This window comes from Tetrahymena thermophila (genome assembly GCF_000189635.1).
Source record: "Tetrahymena thermophila SB210 genomic scaffold scf_8253915, whole genome shotgun sequence".
NCBI lineage: Eukaryota > Ciliophora > Oligohymenophorea > Hymenostomatida > Tetrahymenidae > Tetrahymena > Tetrahymena thermophila.
The window spans coordinates 1-24,703 of NW_002475974.1; the positions used below are offsets into that span (position 1 = coordinate 1).

General features: G+C 24.4%; 7 protein-coding genes across 7 annotated transcripts; 4 read left to right on the plus strand and 3 right to left on the minus strand. All coding sequences in view use genetic code 6, as the record gives it.

The window, feature by feature from the left end:
• Positions 1 to 1,034: 1,034 nt before the first annotated feature.
• Positions 1,035 to 2,982, plus strand: TTHERM_00687260 (hypothetical protein; the record flags this gene model as incomplete). Its single annotated transcript, XM_001026927.2, has 2 exons — positions 1,035 to 1,253; positions 1,391 to 2,982. Coding segments are annotated over 2 exons (1,662 nt in total), but the record flags the coding sequence as incomplete, so codon positions are not given.
• A 110-nt stretch (positions 2,983 to 3,092) lies between these two features.
• TTHERM_00688270 (hypothetical protein) lies at positions 3,093 to 5,806 on the plus strand (the record flags this gene model as incomplete). The annotated part of the gene is made up of 2 exons (XM_001026929.2): positions 3,093 to 3,702; positions 3,756 to 5,806. The coding sequence occupies exons 1-2, from the start codon at positions 3,216 to 3,218 to the stop codon at positions 5,804 to 5,806; spliced, it is 2,538 nt and encodes an 845-aa protein (XP_001026929.1). The 5' UTR covers positions 3,093 to 3,215.
• A 993-nt stretch (positions 5,807 to 6,799) lies between these two features.
• TTHERM_00688280 (hypothetical protein) lies at positions 6,800 to 7,129 on the minus strand (the record flags this gene model as incomplete). The annotated part of the gene is made up of 1 exon (XM_001026930.3): positions 6,800 to 7,129. One exon carries the CDS (start codon positions 7,127 to 7,129, stop codon positions 6,800 to 6,802), a length of 330 nt encoding a protein of 109 aa, XP_001026930.1.
• Positions 7,130 to 7,641: 512 nt separating this feature from the next.
• On the minus strand, positions 7,642 to 8,508 carry TTHERM_00688290 (ELMO/CED-12 family protein; the record flags this gene model as incomplete). Its single annotated transcript, XM_001026931.2, has 1 exon — positions 7,642 to 8,508. The coding sequence occupies one exon, from the start codon at positions 8,506 to 8,508 to the stop codon at positions 7,642 to 7,644; it is 867 nt and encodes a 288-aa protein (XP_001026931.2).
• A 1,988-nt stretch (positions 8,509 to 10,496) lies between these two features.
• TTHERM_00688300 (DnaK protein) lies at positions 10,497 to 13,936 on the plus strand (the record flags this gene model as incomplete). Its single annotated transcript, XM_001026932.3, has 4 exons — positions 10,497 to 10,685; positions 11,009 to 11,819; positions 12,261 to 13,366; positions 13,427 to 13,936. 4 exons carry the CDS (start codon positions 10,497 to 10,499, stop codon positions 13,934 to 13,936), a joined length of 2,616 nt encoding a protein of 871 aa, XP_001026932.2.
• Positions 13,937 to 16,231: 2,295 nt separating this feature from the next.
• Positions 16,232 to 20,602, minus strand: TTHERM_00688320 (zinc finger transcription factor sma protein, putative; the record flags this gene model as incomplete). The annotated part of the gene is made up of 8 exons (XM_001026934.3): positions 20,030 to 20,602; positions 19,421 to 19,555; positions 18,761 to 18,901; positions 18,554 to 18,640; positions 18,311 to 18,448; positions 17,470 to 17,613; positions 16,657 to 17,178; positions 16,232 to 16,591 (listed from the first exon to the last, which is right to left on the minus strand). Exons 1-8 carry the CDS (start codon positions 20,495 to 20,497, stop codon positions 16,232 to 16,234), a joined length of 1,995 nt encoding a protein of 664 aa, XP_001026934.2. The 5' UTR covers positions 20,498 to 20,602.
• A 2,338-nt stretch (positions 20,603 to 22,940) lies between these two features.
• Positions 22,941 to 24,231, plus strand: TTHERM_00688340 (SF-assemblin/beta giardin protein; the record flags this gene model as incomplete). The annotated part of the gene is made up of 5 exons (XM_001026936.2): positions 22,941 to 22,953; positions 23,051 to 23,361; positions 23,537 to 23,665; positions 23,874 to 24,097; positions 24,156 to 24,231. 5 exons carry the CDS (start codon positions 22,941 to 22,943, stop codon positions 24,229 to 24,231), a joined length of 753 nt encoding a protein of 250 aa, XP_001026936.2.
• Between the last annotated feature and the right edge of the window lie 472 nt (positions 24,232 to 24,703).

Below are 24,703 nucleotides of genomic sequence, written 5' to 3' on the forward strand. Positions count from 1 at the left end.
CAACCCCAACCCCAACCCCAACCCCAACCCCAACCCCAACCCCAACCCCAACCCCAACCCCAACCCCAACCCCAACCCCAACCCCAACCCCAACCCCAACCCCAACCCCAACCCCAACCCCAACCCCAACCCCAACCCCAACCCCAACCCCAACCCCAACCCCAACCCCAACCCCAACCCCAACCCCAACCCCAACCCCAACCCCAACCCCAACCCCAACCCCAACCCCAACCCCAACCCCAACCCCAACCCCAACCCCAACCCCAACCCCAACCCCAACCCCAACCCCAACCCCAACCCCAACCCCAACCCCAACCCCAACCCCAACCCCAACCCCAACCCCAACCCCAACCCCAACCCCAACCCCAACCCCAACCCCAACCCCAACCCCAACCCCAACCCCAACCCCAACCCCAACCCCAACCCCAACCCCAACCCCAACCCCAACCCCAACCCCAACCCCAACCCCAACCCCAACCCCAACCCCAACCCCAACCCCAACCCCAACCCCAACCCCAACCCCAACCCCAACCCCAACCCCAACCCCAACCCCCAACCCCAACCCCAACCCCAACCCCAACCCCAACCCCAACCCCAACCCCAACCCCAACCCCAACCCCAACCCCAACCCCAACCCCAACCCCAACCCCAACCCCAACCCCAACCCCAACCCCAACCCCAACCCCAACCCCAACCCCAACCCCAACCCCAACCCCAACCCCAACCCCAACCCCAACCCCAACCCCAACCCCAACCCCAACCCCAACCCCAACCCCAACCCCAACCCCAACCCCAACCCCACTAAAAATTATCTATGAAAATTAAAAATTAACCCAGAGTAAATAATTTATTTAATTTGGTTTCTTCTTATTTAGATTAATATTATAAAGTTTACTGATTAGAATTTTAATGAGCTAATGAATGAGTGATCAAAAAGTAAAATTTAATTAATAATAAAGATATCTTTGACTTATAAAGTAATAATAAGTATAAGTTATAATAAATTAATATTTTTAGAATAATATACAATAATTTATTGGTATTTTATTAACAATTTGCAAAAATAAAGAATCATAAAATAAAACTTAAAAATGTCATTAAGAACTGACGATATCGAAGGAGCTCGTCCTAAATATTTTGAGAAGCAAAAACTAATAGCAAAAGCTTAATAGTATAACAATAATTCGAATATATTTTCACCACCAAACATCAACTAGCAAAACATGCTTATGAGAAATCCTGATATTTATTCAGTAATCAATTTAATAATATGAACATATTTAAGATGGATCTCATACTATTTTTTTATCTATTTACTAAATATAATTAATTTATCTCTAATAAATATGATATCTTAATTAATAACTTATTTAAATATATTTTATCTAAGTCATAGGTGTTAAATTAAATTTAATAGCCACCATAATAGCCAAGTCTATAGTAGCTTGACTAAGGTAATATTATTAACAATGTATAAGGATCAGAGAAATCGATGTATTAAATAGAATATGGAAACTAGAATCCTAGCATACTATAAAATAGAGTATCTTAGGACTATAGTAGAAATGCTGGTAGAAATCCTATTTATCACTATTCGTAAGATTAGGGATATGGCAAGATGATGAGTGAAAAGCAATACTAAGAATAGCTAGTTATTAGAGAAATGAAAAAATTTAAAGAACAGTAACAGATTATTGAATAAGATAAAAGGCGCAAGGAGTTAGAATTAAGGGAATTAGAGTTATAAAGAAAATAAAGAGAATAGGAATAGCTATAAATCTATTAATAGTAGCAAGAAGAAAATATGAGATAGTTAAGGTAGCAAGAATAAGAACGCAGATAACAAGAAATAGAAAATTAATTAAAGAAGTAAGAAGAAATGAGATTGCATGACTAAATGCTGTAAGAGAAAGAAAGATAGATTAAAGAAAAAGAAATGTAAATTTAATAGCAACAATAATAGAGGAAATCTGCAAACGTAAATTAAATGTCTATCAATTCATAAGAATTGCCAAATAATTTATATTCTTAAGATGATATACTTGCTAATTAGTAAAATCAAATGTCTCAACCTAGAATTCCTTCATCAAGCTAAAATAATCCACAACTACCTTCGAATTAATATGGAGATGCAAACTATCCAGATATTAGAAAAACTCCTGTTGTTAGTAAGAATTAGTAGATTAATTCATCTTCCCCCCCTGCAAATGCTAAATATTTCAATACACCTCTGCCTTCTCAATATTAATAAATCAATGCAGATAGCATGGAAAATTAAGTAAATCAAATATAGTAATAACCTTCAAAAGTAAGTTAACTTGCTGCTAAATAAATACTTAGTCCAATGTCTGCTCTATTAAAGCATAGTAATGAAGTACCAGATTAAATTAAGTAACAAGCTCGTCAAAAGCAAAAACCAACAAGGATTTTAGCTATAATAGATAGTGATAGTAAGATGAGAGAACAAGTAAATAAATTCTTTAATGTAAGAGGAGTTTATGAGTTTGAAATATTTAGTCTTCCAGGAAGTGGTGCTGGGTTACTTTACGATAAAGGATGGAGAGATACTTTCATGAGTTGCTTTAGCTTCATGAGACAACAATACGATTTTACTGACATTTATATATTTAGTTCTATTGAGAGTGCTATGGTTCCTTTCTGGTATGAATAAAATAGTAGCTCAAGCTAATCTTTAGATAAGATTTTATTAAAAAATTATCATATTGATGTACTAAAATAATCTGTTGGTATCTTATAGTAAAATGTATCTCAGGCAATTAGAGTCTCCTCTTTCTTATTTGATAATAGAGGCGGATCTGAAAAAATATTATGATTTTACTTCAATTTTGTATGAATATATTTCTTTTTTTTGTCATTAATTATTTACAATTAATAAAATATCTTAATAAATTAATGTATTTTCATCAATTATTTATGGGCTAATGTATTTTGTAGTAGAATATAATTGTTTAAATAGCTCTCTTGGATGTTTTAAAAATATGAATTAAATGAATAAAAAACTGCTTAAAATATTATGTTACACTTTTTTATTCATATTTATTAAAAATAAAAAACTTCCTAAATTAAGTTAAAAAAATTTAATTGTTAATTTTCTGATTAGTAATAAAAATATTTCTAGCAATATTAGCAAGCATTTCTTCTACTTATAATTAACAAATTTATTAGTTTTTGTAAAATAAATATTTAAGGCAGTAATGAATAAAATAAAAAATGCATAATAAACTCATTAATAAGAACTCCCTAAATAATTTAAAGAAAGTAAAGTGGCTAAGGATGATAAAAAATTCTAAAAATTTATAAAATGGGTGAAAAAAAATAGAAGAAAAGCTGAGAGGTTTAATGATAAGATAAAAAAATAATAAATTTTGATGGAAAATCAAAATTACAGTTTTGAATTATTAAATAAAAAGGCATAGCTGCAACATCAGCAATAAGATTAAGCGAAAGTAGATAAAATAAATAATTTTAATTTACTTAGTCCAGCTTAAAGATCTAGAAAAAATTCAGCTTATTAAGATATTAACAGTATTAAATAACTCCATTTACTATAGCCTGATTAAATTAGAAAAGAATCACAGTTAATATAAAGCCCACAACTAAAGGATTAGAATCAAAAAAAAATATCTTAGGAGAATTTAGTGTTAGAAAATGATGTTGCTTTACAACAAAAGACATCTTCTTGTATGGAAAATTATTTTTTATCTCTTTCTTTAAATATTTAAAATTATATTTAGCTAACAATTAGAACGAGTTACTTTAAAAGAAGAAAGAAAAAGATTATAATGACTTTAAGCTTCAAATTAGAAGAGAAATGATGGTAGATGATTCAATAGGAGGTAAGCTATCCTATAAGCTTATGCTGAAGATGGAATAGTTTTTTGAAAGACATTAATTAAAAAATCCAAAAGAAAAAGAAAAAATTATTAATCATCTCCATTATGAAAAAGATGCAAGTACTCTTTAGAAACCCATAATTGAATAAGAAGGAGCCTATAAAGATGACAAAGATTTTATTAGACGAGACTCATACTGGGCAAATTTATTTTAAGCTGAAAACAATAACTACGCACTTAGAGCACCTGATTAGTTTTAATATGTTAATGAAAATGATTTATATTTTCCTTTAAATCAACAAAAAATAGATATTTACATATCAGAAACCATTTAAGATAAAATAAACAAAATAAATTCATTTAGATTTCAAGATAAAATCAATAAAAGTAAATAAATTATATAAAATAGAGAACAGATAAGAAAGCAGCTGTAGAAGGAAAAAGAATAAAAAGAATTAGAATAGAAATAAGAAGAAGAACTTATGCTTGATATTATGAAAAAACAGTAACTGAAAAAGGAACAATAGTAGCTATTTGATCAACAAATAGAAGAATAATAAAATCCAAAATAGCAGATTCATTTAAGCTAAGCATACTCAATTAATGAAGGAAAAAATACAAAAGAATTATATTCAATAAATTTACTTAACACTACAGCAACTTAGGAAACTCGTAACTCTCAAACAATAAATTCTTAATCTAATTTTTTAGATGCACATTAATCAAAACGTAACTATACACTTGGTATTGACAACATAGAATTTGAAAAAATCTGTAATTTTGAAGAGCTTAAATAAAAAAAGAGTGCCATAAATAAGCTATACGAAAAACTTTTTCCTTAATAAAATTAGCAAATCTAAAATGAAAAAAATAACAAAAGTAAATTTTTCAAAGTAGAGGAAACATAAAAAAATAGCATCTAAAACATATTTTAGAGGAATTCAATAACAAACTCACCTCAAGGAACACAATCCAAATAACAAAGTTACTCTTAAATACATAAAATACCACAATAAAAAGGCAGCTTATTATTAGATTAGTAATCCCAATTATTTTAGAAAGAATAAAATAATCAAATTGTTAATCAAGATTTGATGAAATCAAATTCATTTTCAAGGAGATCAACTATTCAATTAAAAAAAGAAAAAGAAAAGAAATAGTAATTGGAAGCTCCTGCTAAACTGTAAAAGTAATACTAAACATACTTTTAGCTAAACAATATCCCTTATATGTCAGAATTAGGCTTAGAGCATCAAAATCAGTTAAAGTATTATGCAAATATTTTAGAAGATTATTGTCCTAACCCTTTCGAAAAAATAAGTGATTTAAATGATATTATAAATTATTATGAAGAATAAAACAATCCAGAAATCATTAAAAATTAAATTTATAGCAAAGTTAAAAAACCTACAAAACCAAGATTTGAATTAAAAAAGTATGATGAAATAGAATTTCTGCAGAAGAAAGTTAACTTTTAATATCGTGAGCGTAATAAAACTGACTAGCTGAATATCGTAGATTAAAATCAAAATCAAATACTTTCTCATAATTTGGATAAAAGAATAAAATCATTCAGCACAAAATTTATCAACAGACCTTAAACTGCCTTTTACAAGGAACGGAAAGAAAACCTAACCAAAGAAAATAAGCAAGAATTCGAAAAAGTTAGCGATTTATCTAAAAATTTATCTAAAATAAAAACTTCAGATAACAAAACAGCTAAAACATAAATCAGAAGAATGTAGAAGTTTAGTAATAAGTAGTTTTTGTATACACCATAAGAACATAAACAGATCTAGTATATTTTTCCTCCTTATCCTCTTAAGTAAAAAGAAGAAAACAATAAAACCACAAGTATGATATTCAGAAGTGCAAAATAAATAAAATTAAACTCAAGTCAAAGAATACATAGTGCCTTAGCATAAGTAAAAAAAAGCAATGATGTGGTGTGACAAATAATTAATTGAAATTCAAAAATTATTTTAAATTATTTATTTATTGATTTATATTAGTTAAAAAACCATATTAATTACTTAAAATAATCATTAAATATTAAGATTTACAAAATTGCTATTATTAATATTGCTTTTATAGACTTAATTATTTTACAAAAATACAATAAGATATATGGATGATATGTATTCTCAATTTGTAAATATTTAATTTTAACTTTACTTTTTAAGTTACAATAGGAATAATTATTAGTTTAGTTGCCATGAGTCGAAGAGTTTGTATTTTATATAAAACCTTAGATAATAATATATATCTATATTAATAATAACATTTTTAGATTTAATGCTTGTATAATTTATTTAGTTACTATTTTATTTATGTTAAAATGATAAAATCTAAAAATTTTAATTGATATTAAAACAAGATTTATTTACAAAAATATTAAAATCTTTATGATTTATAAGTTTTAGAAGTGAAAACCAATCAATTATACTATTGATTTAAGGACATTATTGTTATATTTTTAAAATGTTTTTAAGCATAATTAAAATTTATTCAATTATTTTAGCATTTGTATATTTAGAAATAATTATTTTCATGATAAATTTATTATTAAAAACTAACAAATTATATTTACATATTTTAAAGAATAAAAAATTCTAATTAATTCAGTAGTTATTAATTATAGTTTTTCTAGACTAAAAAAATTCAATGTACTAGCTAAACAAAAACTTATCTTTTTGTTGCTAAATATATATAGATAATGCTATATTTTTCTTAAAAAATCAAATAATTAACATTATAAAAATGAGGTTTCTATTTTTCATATTATTAATTTAACTAAATTTACTAATCATATTATCAGTGAAAGTACAACATATAGTCAAATATATTATGGAAATAGAAATTAATATTATTAGATTTTATAATTTTTTATCATTCATTAATTTTGAATATTTAAATTCAATGATTATTATTGGTAGTAGTCTTTCTCAATAGTTGGGAGTGTGTATTTGCTTAACACTTTGAATTTCAAGTTTCTTCAACCAAGGTTAACTCCAAACTTCTACTTCAAATACATTTTTACCTTCTCTGATAACAAATTTATAGAGAGCACCACTGACGATCTTCTAGTAAAATGCCTCAGGATGTAAGATACCATTGGAAGAAATTAACTTTAATTCAGCAAGACGTTGAATAGCGGCTTTGAAAGCAGATCCATGGTACTCTTCTTCATACTCAGCAACATGATATCCACCATCTTAAGCGTAGGTAAATGATATACAACAAGCAACAAGTGCAACAAGTAAAAATTTGTTCATGTTTTTTATTAGTTCTAATTTTTTTTTAATTAAAATATTAATTATACTTTAGAAATTATATTCATAAATCAAATTGTATTAATAATTAACAATTTAAATGTATATTTCTTATCATTATTAAATGAGGTTGATTAGCATGTAAATTATAACCATTCTCAACTAATAAATACATTCCAGATTAATAAAATATGAAGAAAAAAAATGAAATTTTATGATAAATAAATTAAAATTTTTGCTTTAATTCTTTTATTAGCCATTAAATGAATTGAGTGAATATTATAAAAGTGGATTGACAAATATCGATATGGATTATCTTAAAATTAAAATAAATTACTACAGTAAATGAATCCTAAATGAAATTAATATTATCATTTATTATTATATAGATTTTTTTCTTAATTTGCATCTTAAGAAAGACTAAGTAAATATGCTTTGTTGCTTATATTTTATAAAAATAAAGAAATTTTATACATTTTAAAATAAAATATAATAATGATAGCAAATTATTATTTTCATTTTAAAGCTTTAAAAGCTCTTTCGAACTCTGTAATATTGAAATACTCTTATCTTGAGAGGACATTTCTAAATTTCTTTTTAAATTGTTGTTCTATTTTTGGAAAATCTATAAGAGTGGTTTTAGGTTGAGATTTACGAAGGGCAATCCAAGAATTAAACATATCTTTCAAAACAATATCATGCATTTTATTAAATGTATCATCATCTTTTACTAACATTTAACAAAAACTTTTGAAACTTTGTCTATCACAAAATACATTTCTATCTTTTTTTGGATCTAGGTGTTCTGCTAAGTGTAAAATTTGCTTCAAGAAGAATGTTACATTTATGGATGATAAAGCAAAAAAGAAATCATTTTAGGGATTACTCATATCTTTTATAACCAATTCTTTATTGTTTTTTGTGAAGTGTATTATCTATAAGAGAGATAAAACTCCGCCACCTCTAAAATCAGTGCAGGGATTTTTGTTTTAAAAGCCATATTTAATCCATTCTTCATTTTTGTAATTTTCTTTATCCATGGCCGTTTCAGTAAGTAGTTCCCAAAGTTCTGCTAAAATCATAATATGAGTTTGATTTTTTTCATCAAAATATTGCTAAGTATCTTCTTTGAGCATACCAAATGCTTATATTTCTTACTAATCCAAATCATAAGTGCGACTCATACAACTTCCAAAGAGCCACTCCCATGTAGATCTATTTTACCTGTGTGTATCAGGTTCTTGATATATTTATTTTATTTTACCATTTTCTCTTTAAGTCTATTTTATTAATGATTAATTTTGCTAAGCTTCTTGCTATTCTATATCATAACTTGGAATACTTTTGCTTTTGATGTGAATCATTTACTCATTTTCACTCATACCTTCTCCTTCTATTTCCTTAAAAAAATTGCTTTTATTTTTAGTTCTATTCCTATCTTTGTTAAGAAAGAAAAAAATGATTGAGGATATCAATTTTGTATAGTTTGGTTGTATTTGTTTGTTATTAATTAATATTTTAAGCTTTATATAATGGATTAAAATTTTAATTGTTATTTCTTATTGGAATTGTTTGTTATAAAATCAACTAAATTTTTAAAGAAAAAACCCTCGAAATTATACAGAAACGTAAATATTTTTTTTTATTTTCCTTGTCAGCTTAATTTTTTGGTATAGATTAGCTCCATTTCATTTTTTTATTCAAAATAAAAACGCGAAAAATCATAAATGATCAGAAACTGCTAACTAGCATGCATAACATGTGACAAAAGAATATTACTTTTATATAATTTGTGTATATTTGAATGATATTAATTAATATTTTAAGCTTTTACAATCAATTAAAATTTTGATTGTTATTTTTTATTAAAATTATTTGCTATAAAATCTACTCTATTTTTAAAGAAACAACCCTCGAAATTGAAAAGAAATGTAAATACTTTTATATGTATTCCTTGTCAGCTTGATTTTTTTGGTATAATTAGATCATTTTTTTTATTCAAAATAAAAACTTAAAAATGATAAATGATCAGAGACTGCTAACATACATGAACAGCATACAACAACTATAATTTTAAAAATATTTTGAAGTTATCTTATTTTAAAGGCTTTTTGTAAAATAAATAATTGTTTGCTTCCTAAAACAATTATTTTACATTATTTATTAGCAAGAGCAGTAAATAACGAAAAACATCTAGACTTTTAATAAATAGATGATACCTAAGTAATGATTTAAAGTTCCACTTGCTTTTTAAGCATTTTCGCAATTGATTAAATAATAAACTAATTATAATTTTAAAACTAATGAGGAAATCAACAATGACATTTACTGCTGAAGAAATCTACAATTATTTGAAATATAAATATTTTATTAGATTTTTTTATGAAGTTTTAATAATTCTTAAGATAGGAAATAAGCAATCTATTTTTAGAATTTAGAAAATTCTTTTAATCTATATTAATATAAAATTTTGATAATTTTTATTAGATAAAAAAAATTTTAATTACATATTGAAATAGAATATTTATTTTATTAATAATTAATTTAGAATTTGATGTTTATTTTTATAAATTAGGAAGGATTCCAATTCAGCTGATTCAGTGAATGCTAAAGTAGGAGAAAAAAAATATTTATTATTCTAATTACGTGTCGGACAATTGATTTTATTAGATATTAAAGCTCATTCGTCACTTTTAATAGTTTTGGAGTTTTTCTTGTTTTTTGTTACCAAAAATTAAAATCGACAAAATTAATTAAAATGCTACTTTGCTTTAATACTAATAATAAATTGAAAGAAATTTTCTTTGATTATTAATTAAAAATATCTGTTATTGCTATAAATATACTTTTTATGCAAAAGCTGGGGCATTATTGGGTATAAGAAAAGTTATTTTTTGTAATAAAGGATTAATTCATCAAAAATAGTATAAAGTATAAATGAAAATTAAAAATAAGTTCCAAAAAAACTCTAGTAGTTTACATACGAAATGTAAATGTAAAAAGCTAAATTTAAAATATACGAAACATAGCTTGTTGCAAGTGTTCTATAAATAGAATGAAAAGAAGAATAGAATGAATGTTCAGAACAAAAGAACAAATAAGATTTTATATAAAAATAAGTAAATCGAATATTATATGTGGGAGATACGAAGCTTCTCGAATAATTCTATAAAAAATAGTAATTATGAATAGAACTATAGAATTCTTCTATCAAAAAATATATTTTTTTTGAATGAATTAATGAGTAGGTGGGGGATATTTAAAAGATATATGATAAAAAAATCAAATAAAAAATATTTAAATTTATACTAAAAAGAAATTAAAAACAAGAAAATCTAGATACATATTCATATAAAACACAATCTAAAAAATGTCCCAAAATCAGGCTTTGTAAATAGGTGCTATTGGTATTGATTTCGGTTCCTCAAGATCCGTCATTGCTGTTGCTAAAAGAGGTGGTGTCGATGTTATCGCCAATGAAGCCTCCTTGAGAGAAACTAGAAATATCGTAGGCTACGGACCCGCTTAACGTTTTACTGGTGAAGCTGCTAACGCTCAAGTATGTTATTATTTTTTAATTTTTAAATTATTTAACATTAATTCTACCTCTTCCATTATGCAATTCTCTAAGCTTAAAATATAGAATTAGCTTCAGACTTACTAAGAGTTTATTATATTCAGCAAATATATTCAAAATATCTCTAATATAACTAATATACTCATTAATTCTAGACACATTTTGATTTCCCATTTTTAGAGTCGTTTCCATATTTTTTTATCCATTTTCATATTTTGAAAGTCTGAATCACAAATGAAGCAAAACAAACAAACAAACATAGCCTCTCAATATAATATTTAACTAATTGTTTGTTTTATATAAAGGCAAAAAGCAATTTCAAGAACACTGTCTCTTTCTTCAATAGACTATTAGGTATACCTGCTAACTACCCCAACCTTAAAAATGAAACCAAGTGGATTTCTTCAAAAGTAAGCACTAATGAAGAAGGAAAATTAGTTCATGACGTCTAATATAAGGGATAAAATGTTAAGCTTTTACCTGAATAGGTTACTGCTGCTATGTTGGGTGATATTCGTAAAATTATTACTTTAAACAATTTACCCAATCACGAAGCTGTTATCTCTGTTCCATCATACTACACTGAATAAGAAAGAAAGGCTTTGAGAGATGCTTGCCGTATTGCCGGTTTGAATCCTCTCAGATTATTCAACGAAAGTTCTGCCATCTGTCTTTCTTATGGTCTCTTTAGAAAGGCTGAATTGGATGCTACTACCCCTAGACATGTTGCTTTTGTTGATTTGGGTCACTCTAAATTCTCTGCTTTCGTTGGTGCTTTCACCAAGGAAAAGCTTTCCATTGTCTCACAAGTACACGAAAGAAACTTGGGTGCTAGAGACATGGATTGGTTAGTCTTTTAGAAATACTGCAAAAAGTTTGAATAATAACACGGTTTATCAGTCAGTGAATCTAAGAAGGCTTAGCTCCGTTTACTCGATGCTATCGAAAAGTAACGTAAGATCCTCTCTGCTAACAGTGAAGCTGATTGCAACTGTGAATACTTAGTTGAAGATTGCGATTTAAATGAAAATCTTACTAGAACTGAATTCGAATCTGTTATCTAGCCTGTCCTAGCTCGTATTAAGGAATCCATTAATACTATTATCGAAGATTTGAGTAAATAATTAATTATTTTTAAATTTAATAGGAAATTTTAATTAATAAATTTCAATAATCTTTTGCTAAATAAAAATAAATAAGAATAAACGAACTAACTAACTAACTCATAAATTCTTATTTATTTATTTAAAATAAAAAATTTTTTAAAACAAGGAAAAAACAAACAAAAACATCTTTAAAATTAGCTAAAAAAAAGCATCTTATTAAATAAATATAAAAGCATCAAAGATAAATTTGAATATATTTTAATAAATAAATAAATAAAAGTATTTATTTGCACTTAATATTCTAATTAATTAATCAAGATATTAGAATATAAAAAATAAATTAATATAAAATAAAAGAATATTCGAATCATGAATTAATTAATTAATTAATCAAGCATTTTTGAATTTAATTAAATCTATCTTATTAAATATTAAAATTTAATTAAAATAGAATCTAAAAAAATCGAACTACACAGTGTTGAAATCATCGGAGGTGCAGTCAGAATTCCTGCAGTCCAAGCTATCATCTAAGAAGCTTTCAATGTCCCCACTCTTTATAAAACTCTTAACCAATCTGAATGTATTTCTAGAGGTTGTGCTATGATGAGCGCTATGGTTTCTCCTTAATTCAAGGTTGCCCAATACAATTTAGAAGAAGCTAACTATTATTCCATTAAGATGAGCTGGGATTTCTTCAACAGAAACGAAAAAGGTGAAAAGATGGAATAAGAAGGTAAAACCAATGTCATCTTTGATAAAGGATGCACAGTTCCTAATGTCAAATCAATCACTTTTAATAAAAACGATGGTATCAATATCAGTCTTTTCTATGCCCAACCTCCTGAAGGATTTGATGCTCAATTAGCCAACTTTGTTGTTGCTCCTTGCAAACCAAAAGAAACCGAATTTGGAGTTAAGATTAAGGTCAAGCTTGATAAGGATGGTCTTGTTAATCTTGAAGAAGCTCAACTTGTTGAAGATTACACTGTTGAAGAAAAAATTCCAGTTAAGAAGGATAAGCCTGCTGCCACTGCTCCTGCCCCAGCTGCTAACGGAGAACAACCTGCCCAATAAGCTCCTGTCTAAGAGCCTCCTATTGAATACGAAATAAAGCAAAAGAAAAAAACCAGACACACTGATTTATCTCTTGAATTCGTTAGCTTATACTATCAACAAACTAAGGAATAATTGGAAAACTTAACAAATGTCTAAGCAGCTCATCTTTAAAGCGATAACTTAATTATTAATACTTTAAATAAGAAGAATGATTTAGAATCTTTCATCTACAAGTGGAGAGGTTTGATTACTGGTTCTCATTAGGCTTATGTTACTCCTGAACTCTCTAACAAGTTAAATGAAAACCTTAACTAAGCTGAAACTTGGCTCTATGATTAAGGTGCTGACTCCACTCTCTAGGAATATTCTAACCGTTTAGATGCTCTCCAATAATTGACTGTTGCCATTGATAGACGTTTCAATCAATACACTCACCTCCCTGAAGCTATCAACAACTTAAAGAATGCTATTATAACTGCTGAAAACTTCTATATTTCAAATGTAATTAATTTTATTATAAAATAAAAAATTATTTAACTCAATTTAAATTAATTTAAAAAGGATGAATAATATGCCCATATTTCCAAGGAAGATAAGAAACCTCTCTCTGATGAAATCGATAGATTAAGAATCTGGTTGAACAATGCTGATAATGTCTAAAAAACTATCCCCTTGACATCTGATCCCGTTGTTACAGTCGAAGAAATTACCAATAACATCAACAGTTTGTCTAATGTAATTTTTTTAAATTAATTTTTAGACTTTATTTTAAAATTTGTTTATTTGAAAAGATTTACAAGCAAGTTGCTTCCAAGCCTAAACCTGAACCTAAGAAAGAAGAAAAACCAGCTGCTGATACTAAGATGTAAACTGAAGGTGATAATAACACAAACAATTAATAAAATAATAACAATGGTAATGCTAACAATATGGACATTGAATAGTGAGAAATAAGTAATTGATAGATAAGCTACTACCTAAGTAAACGATTAGCTTAAAACCATAACAAATCTGAATAAACATAAAAGCTAAAAAATAATCTATAAATAAATATTTATTATTATTATATGATAAAACATATTTATGAATGATATAAATAATATTCCAAAAATATTATTTGTTTTTTGTATTTTATTTTAATTATATTGTATTCACTCATGTTTCCATTCATTTGTGAATATAAGCTGTCTTTAGAATTTATTTTAATTTGTTCATAAATCACTCACTCTTCTCAAATTAAATAAACATAACAATATTCCAAGTCATTCAAATCATTTGAAAGTTAATACGAAAAAATCCTATATTATTTAGATTATTTAATTAATATTAGATATAATGATATATTTTATTAAATTTTCTACATTTCTTTTTAGAATACAAATTATTTGGAATTTGTAATAATTCTATTAAAAATGAAAAATTTTATAAGGACTAAATTTGATTTGGTTTAAAAAAAGTTAAATTATCTAAAATAAATAAAAATATCTTCTGATCAATGGTCAAGATAAATTTTAAGCAAATATTTTTATTTAAATTAATTTTTTTAAATTTTTTTACAAAAAAATTATTTATTTAAAAAATGAGATCTAATAAATATAAAAAATTATGTTTTGATTTAAGAAGCAATTTCAAGAATTTAGAACATTAAAAAATAGTTAAATAAACGTGCTCTAGTTTTTTCTTTTTCATGTTGCTTAATATATATAAAAAACTTTGTTTTTTATTTATCAAAAAGAGAAAAAATATAATTTTGATGAAATATTTCTATCAGAAAGTTACTCAGTTATGATAGCGCAATACTAAAAATATTAAAAAATTTTAAGGGAAAAGCTAAGATCAATATTTATAAGTAAATTTAATCATATATTGATTAGTATCCTTTTACTTTAAATAGTAAATTGATATCTATCCAATAATTTTTTAAAAAAATATGTAAACCAGATGATTTTGATTAGAAAATAAATTGAGTGGAGAATTTTTCAATAAACAAATAAGTCAGCTTCGATAATCATATAATAGGTAAGTAAATAAACAAACAAATAATTTTGTAGAATGTTCAAGATTTAAAAGTGATAAATTATACAGCTATTTTATAATTTTATTTATATTTGATTAATTTAAGCTGTTCATTTTCAAAATATAATTAGTTTTTTATATTGTAATAATTAAACAGCTAGCTCAAAAAAATTTTGTTTCAATTTCTGAAATTATAATAATGGTAATTTATAAATTGAGGAGAAAGAGTTACTGATTGTTATTTGTAAATGCTTAGAAATTTTCAATTAATGGGAAAAAATAGATCATTAATAAATGCCAGTTTAATAATACTTATTTTTTAAATTCTACTAATTCATTTAGAGCTGCGTATAAGCAAAATATATAAATTTCAGTATCTCTGCCCAGCAAAAAATCACCAACATATTATATTCAAAAAGTATTAATAATTAATTATTGATTAGGAAGCAAAAGTAAAAATACAAATAATTAATTATCTTAAAAGACATTATTATATAAGTTAATATATAAAAAATACAGATAAGTTCTTATTTTTTAAATAGTAAAAAATAGTTTTATATCAAGTAAAATCATATAAATAAATATGTATTTTTTTTAGATAAAAAAAACATAGTTAGCAAGTTTCACTAAAAAAATTATATTTTTGAAAGAAATAAAATATAAAAATCATAATTTAATACGTATTTTCTAAAACTCTAAAAATTACAAAAGTATGAATAAAAAAAGATGTAAGAAGCTAAATACAAAAATTTAAATTAAAATGATTATTTAGCAATGAATATACTCTTCTGTAAATATTTGAATCTACAAAAAAGCTTCGCAAACATTTTATAAAAGTCAATCAAATTATATAAAAGCACATCTTTTATATAAGAGATTTTATACAATCTTGGTATCAAAAGTTTTGATTGATTATTTAAAAAAATTTTTAACAATGTTGGCATAAATAGATAAAAATAACTTGCTCGAAGCAAACTTGCTAAATTTTAGCTATTGAAAAATATGCAATTAATAAATAGTATTTGTTTAAAAGATGGTTTCAAAATAGTTTTGATTTAGGAGTTGTATATTATGTGAAATTTTTTTAACGTAGCAGTAGTACATTGATTATATAGCATATAATAGTTATATTTGAAATTGTTTTACGAATAATTTAGTAGAGTTGTATTTAATAGTTTAATAGATATTGAGGTATGGGCATCTAATAGGATAGTTAACACTATTAAATGCAGAGCCTCGCATATTTTTTTTTGGTATTTTTTTAATAAATAAGTTAAGAAGTAAAAATTTAAGCATCTCATTTTTTGTTTTTGTGTTATTCTTTTTTTTATAAATTAAAAATGACTAAAATCATATATGGAAACCCCCTTAAAATTAGCAATTTTTATATTTATTTTAATTATTAGGTGAGATTGGATGAGGGTTTTAGAATCCATACCATTATGGAGGATTAGAGCGATAATTATATGGGTAGTATGGTTTTTAATGTTATTCATATTAATAGAATAACTACATTTAGCACTACTAATACTAATATTTAATTCTATTCATTTCTTAAATTGATTAGATGTTCAAAAAAGGATGGGCTTACTAAGGAAGATTGAACTAATAATTGCACGATTATTATTCCAAATCTTATGACTCTTTTTTTATTTATGGCTGGCGCATTTTTTATTCAGAATTCTCAATATGAGTACAAATATTTAATGGCTTTATTTATATATAAAATAAATCAGTAGTATAAATAAATTTAATAATTTACAAAAGTTAATTACTTATTAATCTTGGACAGTAGAGGTTTAGAACAATTCGTTTTCTTCTTGCTTTACAAAATTTTGGTATCTTATTTTATTGAGTTGGTCAGCCTTTTAATGACATTCAGCTTCATATTTAATATTAATTTAAGGCTCCAAGTTTATGTCTTAATTACCTTAAATCGCAGGCGTTGGCGTTGAGATGATTTGGGATATTACCTCATAGTTACTATTTTATTGTTCATCGTTTTACTGCATCATGTGTTTAAAACTTTCTTAGTTTAGCGTAGACATTTAAGTTTCTTCTCTATATTGCACTTAGATTTTGTACAAAATTTTTTTTAAGCTTGAATTCGCTTTTCTATACTCGTTAACATCTATTACAGAGCTAACTTTTCTTTTTCTGTTTAACTTACTTTAACCTATTTAAGGAGTGCTGGGGCTAGTATTTTAAGTGCGTTAAGAATCTTAAATATACCAATCTTTTTCATTTACGCCTGAGTGGAGTTAATAAATTGATTTGTAGATTGAGATAAGATTGTCCTAATTTGATATAATAAAATGAATGACCTTTTTTAACTTATCCAAGGGTAAAAAAATAAAATTCAATAGTTTTGTTTGGGATTTATACGAAATATTTGTTCTTTTATTTTTCAAAATCTATTTCAGTTTTATGTGAAAAGAAAATAAATAAATAACAAAAACAAATTTTTTCTTATCTTAAAGTGCAAATCTAGAAAATTTATATTTAGAGTATAATAAAATTATATTTAATAAATATACAAAATATGAGTCATTTTAGATACTCTTTAATTGAATTTTAAAAGCTATTACCTTTATGCTTTGAGTTTCAAAGTGATAATAACTCAAACGCTCTTTTGTTTCTTCCTAATCACTTTTAAGATAATAAAGACATTTCGAATCTTTTGTACATTCAAGAGCCTTTAAAACTTTTTATATTTTTTTCTTACGCTGCACCTAATGTTATATTATATGATGATAAGAATACTAAAAATTATAGGTAGTATTTTATTTATGCTTAGAAAAAGTCTATAAAAAAAGTATATTTTTACAATAAATACCAAAAAAAATTTGTTAGTTTTTATAGAAATATTTATAAAAGCCAAACTGAAGTTGACAAATTTTGTTATTTTTTTCCCTTAAAAATTAGAGGCATAAACTAAATTTAAAACTATTAAAAAAAGTTTTCAATTATAGTGGAAGGTATTTTTTGAGTTTCCCACCCTGTTTTAAATCACTAACTTAATTATAAATAAGATGATCTATTCTTCAAAAAAGCATTAAGGGAAATTAGTTATTAATTTCCAATATTTTTTATTACTTATTTATCCTTGTTTTTTTAAATGTTTATTCTCTTCTTTGATAGATCGCTTGACGGTCATTTGTTACTTTGATAGATATTTAGATTGTGCATGTAAGAGATATTAAAGAAAAATGCACAATTATCTTTTATGATCTTATTAATAAATCAAAATTAAAAAAACCATATTTAAATATCTATTCCTATTTTCCATAAATAGAGTTTTGATTTAGATTTCACTCTTACTTTTGAAAAATCAGAAAAAATTTTCAAGCACCTGTTTTACAAATGCTTTCTTTGTACGCACCTCTATACAAATGATTAATGGAAAAAACTTGGAAATTTGAAACTTACTTAATCTTCCTTATCTGTTGCACCTTGAACATAGCTTGTGTCATCAATCATAATTTCCATTGTGTGGTTTTTTTATATTTCATTTCCAGTTTGGCATTTGCTGAATTCAGTGCATATTTTTTTAACTTTGTTTTGAACCTTTTTTTACATATTTAAAATTTTTGTAAATAGTGTTTTTCATATCTTATTATTAATAAATTAATGAATGTTATGTTTTGATCAAATCTGATGATAAGACTTTACATCACTTTCTGCTGGAAATGTCTTGCTGCATAAATACAATTTGACTGCTTATGAGAATCTTACAGAAAGAAACAATGGGTGAATTATCTAGTTATCATTAAAATTTTCTTAATTATTTGATATTAACAAGTAAATGAGCTTGTTAGTTTTTTGTACTCATTTTTTAAAATCAAAGGAAGTTATTAATTAAATTTATAATCTTCGTACTTTATGCCTAATATTAGGAGATGTAAAATAAAGTAATAACCCTTCAATATTATTTGATATCATAATAGGTTGCTATTTGCACTTTCTTTAAAGAAGACTCTAAGTTAGCTCTATAGGTTTGAAATAGCTAGTATCTAATCCCTTGAATTATTTAAAAAATTTGAAAATTTTTAAGATTTAAAAGAATGATTTAGATAGTTAGCACTATCTCAAACAAGCATCAAAGAGAATAAAACAATATTTTTTAAAAGTTAAAGAAGCTCAATCATTTCTTAAATTGTAATATATGATAAATTATTTGCTTTGGTATTTGTAGGATAAAATTACTCTAAATAAAAAAAAAAATTTTATTATAATAACCTCTTTGATTGATTTGTCATTAATGAATTTTTGTGATTAGCTTAATTTAATAAAAATTGTAATCAGCGTGAAAAAATAAAAAATTTTTTCAGAACTCAAAAAATAGATTAAGAGTAAATTAATAACCATTTTCAATTTATGTTTTTTTTGTTTATTTATTTATCAGTCAGTAATGAGAACACTGTTTGTAAATATCGATACTCTTTTATTATATTAACTTACAATTATTCTTTTTTGAATTGTCAATTTATATATTTGATTAAATTAATTACAGTTTTTAATTAAAAGCTATAATATTACTTTTTCTTGATGACTTTTTTTCCTAGATTTAAGAGAGAATCCACCACAAATGGAAAGACCTATTAGTTCTAAGTTATTACAGGAACTTTCTTCTACTTACTTAAAAGCACATATTGCAATATGATGGATACATCTCTATTTTATTTAAAATTATAAGAATGTATTAATGTGTTTGGTAAACTGTTTCTTATAAATAATTTATTTAAATTTTGAAACCATTACACCAAAAATGGATTATAAATTCATAAAATTTATAAGCGATTTATAAATGAAATAATATTTTTTTATTTTTGTTTTTAGCATAATTTAGAGACTTGATTATTAGAGACTCTAATATCATAAAATAAATGTGAATATTTGCATTAATGTGTTTATTTTGATGGAAAAAGCAGCTTTGATAAAATTCTTCATAATTTATATTTGATTCGCCTAACAGTTTAAAAATTATGATTTATAAATTATATTTTTATAAACATAGTCAGTTAATGAATTCAATCAATCAAATAAATGAATGAATAAGCTGGGTAAATAAAATAGAAAACTAGTAAATTTTTATTTAATAATACGGTTTCTTCAAAATGTTAATATTTTAGCTTATTTATTTATTACTTTTTTATTTTGTAATTTTTGAGGAGTATTCAACTTCAAGCCTTTTAATTCAGTTCTTTGTAAAGATTAAATAAACTGGGAATCCTCGCCTACTAACTCTGTAACTTTTATCACTTCACCTTTGAGCTAAGTTACTTGCACTACTTTTAAAAGAATCCCATGATCAAATCCTTAGTTAGAGTTTTCTATTACTATTGTTGGAAGCTGAACATTATAATAAGCAGACCAATAGCCTGCATTCTCATCAATCTTTTCATACTCAATATTTTTCATTGGGCGAGAGAAAAATACTTCAATTTAAAAGGGTAGCTTCTCCACTTTCCCCCAATTTAAACTTTCTTCGCTTTTTGGTATGTTTAATGTAGTAGCATTATACCTTATAACTCTTTCTTTAATGCAGCATAGTTATTTTTAAACATTTTCTGAAGTAGTTTATACTATTTTGTTATCAACATTTTAATGCTTCATTTGAATGAAATTTTTTTTGTTCTTCTTCTATATTTATTATTTATTTATTAATCTTAATTTCTTTTTGCTTTAACTATTAGTTTTTTTTGTGTGAGCTTATATTCGATTGATAGGCCAATTTATTTAAATAAAAAACATAACAAATAAATTTCATTCAATCCTTTAATAGAATTAACAAAATTTAGAAAGTCAAATAAACAATTTATTTTCAATATATAATTAATTAAATTGCTTGAAATAATATTATGTAAGTTTTTGTGTGTTAGCTTATTCAAATTTTATACCACTCTATATTTTGGTTAGTTTATTAAACATATTTATTTATTATACGTTATCTTTTATTTAAAAATCTACTATAAATATTCCTGAGAGTAAACATTTTATGCTATATTTTTCTATGAATTTTATTTTAATAAACAGTCTTAAAGTTATTTTGGTGATAAAAATAATATTTTTGTCAGACAGATTATTTGTTTATATATATTTAATCATTAAACCATAATTGGGTTAACTAAATATTTTTTGTTATCAATTTATACTATGATTAGGCTTAGTAAATTATTTATTTTAATCTTATTTCATACTAGCATAAAATAATTTTAATCAATTCTATTGTATAATTTTTTATTTTCTTAGTAAATTAATTATTTTTTAGTATGATTGATTGATTCATAAAATTTTAATTTGTTCTTTGCATATTCTCTTTCTTTAATTAAGTAATATTTAAAAATCATCTTAATAAAAATGAATATATACACTAAAATTAGGAAGAAAACTAGATACAAAAACAAGTTTATATTTTCAGTAATATGATCAACAAGCATAATATATTCAACAATAAATTAGTTAAATAACTTATTTTCATTTTCGCGGTAATGATTTTTAAAAAAATTTGTATTGAGTATGTTATATAGTAGAATACATGTTTAATTCTACTTAAGATTAATCCAATATAAAAGTTCCATGATGCGAGTAAATTTGTTTTTAACAGAGTTTTTTTTTTGAATGAATACCAAAATTTTGGTTTCTTAATCATAAAAAAAGCTCAATTTTTGTTAAATAAAAAGCATCTTAACTATTCCTTTGTTTTATATTAAGTTAATAATTTTCAAGCTTATGGAAAATACAAAAATGTAAAGAAATAAACTATCTTGCATAACTCAACGAAATAAATAAGTCACATAAAAGCTTAAGTAATTATTTTTTTTGAATGTTTTAAACAAATATTAATATGTCATAAAAAATAGATTCTTATAAACTATTTCTATTAAATGAATATTTGATTCTTTATAAAATTTTTATAATATACATATTTATATTATTTATTATTCTATAGATAATGCTATGATATATGAATAGTTTAAATGCTTTGTATTTCTTATAAATATATCCAATAAAATTATTTAAATTTAAAAAAATGCTCGAATTTATTTATTTATTTAAAATAAAATATAATATAATAATTTTAGCTTATATTTTAAAATGTAGGAAACTAAATATTTTAATTTCATAAAAGAAACAATTAAATTTTATGAATTTTAATTAGATTTGCGCTATCTAAAAAATATCATAAAAATTTAAACGAGTATATATCAATTTTTTTAATGGAAGCAAAATTAAATTTTTATTTTAGTAAATACCAATTTTGCAAATAATTACAAATAACAAACTTTTGTTTTGATAATTTAATTACTAAAATTATCAAATAGCAACATTTTATAAAATAAATATTTAGAAAACTAATAAAATACTTAATTAAAGTAAAATCACATAAATATATTAATTATTAACATTAAAAGCTTCGAAGTATAATTTAAATTAATTGGGGAAAGGAAACAAACAATTGATGCCTATTTGTATTTATTTTATACAAAACAGATGAAAAGCATTATTAATTTAATTAAACCTAAATAATATATCTATAAGCAAATATAAATATTTTTCAAACAACTCTATTTTATAAAAATATTTAAATTTTATTTTAAAAATAATGAATAATTTTTTCAAATAAAAATGACATTTAAATTTTTAAAATATTTTCAAATTTATTAATTTTAATAATAAAAAAGACACAAATTAATAAATTTTATTAAACAAAAAAATATCCAAGATATTATCTACAATCACATCATTTTTTGAGCTGATAAAGATAACTGGAAAAAAAAAACAAATAACTAAATAAACAAATAAACAAACAAACAAAAAGAAATGTATCAATTAAGAAAAGATTTATTTATGAAATTTTAATAAAAATTGGTTTTAAATATATTCATGTATTTATGTGTGTATGAACGAATGAATGAATGAATGCATGAATATTATTTCCAGTCCTATTTCAAAGGAAGAAATAAATTTTTTATTTATAAATAATTCATTGATACTAATAAATTTTTGAAATTATAACAGACGAAAGATAGCAATAAAATAAATAAAATACCAAGATATGTCATTCAGAGGTTAGATATTTTTTTTATCCAAAAGAATATTTTAGCTTTGAGCTTACAAATTTATAAAAACCTTTATCTTAAAATATTTTAACCATTAAATTAACAGTCTCTTCTCCCCACAACGAAAGAATAGCTAAAATTAGCGAAAAATTGAGCCAAGTACAATCCAATGCTAATAATGATCGTTCTGCAAAATTAGATTAAGGCGAATAAAGAATTAAATTGTTAGAAGATTCATACACTGAATTCGAAGAAAAGCTTGAAAAAAAAGTCACAACTATTAGAGAAACTATTTAAAAACTCTCCAAGCTTGTTTAAGAAGATAAGTTGAACAGAGAACATCATTTCGAGCAAAAACAAAAAGAAATTGCTTCTCTTGATCAAAAGCTTAGCTCTGCCATCGAAAGTGAAATTGCAGTAAACTAAAAATTTAAATAATTTTAAATTAGAATTTTAGCATAAGATTAATAAAGCAACAACACATAATCAATAATTTTATAAAAATGGATTTCGATTATAATTCTGTTTGATTATACTTTTAGTGCAAAAATGATTAGCTATTCTAACATTTATTATTATGAATTAAATAAAGTCAAGAAAAGAAGGTGAAAATAAAATTACTAGAGCCATAGATGAAAAGACAAGTGTTATTAGAGATGAAATTTCAAGAGAATCTAAAATCAGAAATGAAACTATTGAAGAAATCAACCGCAAGTTAGAAGTAATCATTTATTTCCTTATTTTTTGCTTACTTTCTTATACTCCTTAGTTAGATAGCCATTAAATTTATTGAAACAAAGATTGTTAATACAAACAAATAGTTCAAAGATTTAAAATAAAAATTTGATAATCGGAGATATCTTATAAACATACATATAATTTACTTAGAATTTTGATAGAAATATTTAAATATATTTTTTCAACTAAAGATTGAATTGCCCAAGCTCAGAGATGAAGTTAATAACGAAAAAGTTCAAAGAGAGGAAATGGATTAAAATATTATGAAGAAGACCACTGAAGAACTTGTAAAACTCACTAACATAATATAGTAAGAAAAGAAGGATAGAGAAGAAAGCGAGTAATCTATATTTGATATGTTGAAAGAAGTAGTACACCGTGTAAAGACTGAAATCGAAAATGAAAAGAAGAATAGGTAAATCTTACTAATTAAATAGCAAATAAATAATTTAATTATATTTCTAAATTAAAAGAGAAATGACAGAAGAAACTCTTCTTGGTTTATTAGAAGACACTTGCAACAAATTAAATGCTGCTGCCCTTGTTTGAACCAGTATAAAATCATACACACACACATACATAAATACTAAAAATAACTTGAAATTTTTGTATATTTTATAAAATTTAATAATAGCTTCAAAATGCACTAAAATTCTTACTGGATTTGTAATGTTTGTTATATATTTTAAGTAATGTTTAAAATATTTTTCAAATTAATTTTCTTGTAAAGTTTTTTTACTGATTTAATTAAATTTACAAAAAGTATTTAAATCAAAATTAAATTGCCCTTTTGAATATTTAAAAATCAAATACTGTTTCATTTATCTAAAATTCTTTTACATACAATATTATTTTTTATTTAACAACAAAGCCATATTTTTATATCGTACTAAATTAAAAAAAGAAAATTTAATCTACAGTTGTAAAAATCTTGTTAATTTAATGCTTTAAATATCATTTTATCCATACTATCTTATTAAATATTATTTAATCTATAAATTTTTTTGAGCAATTTAAATTA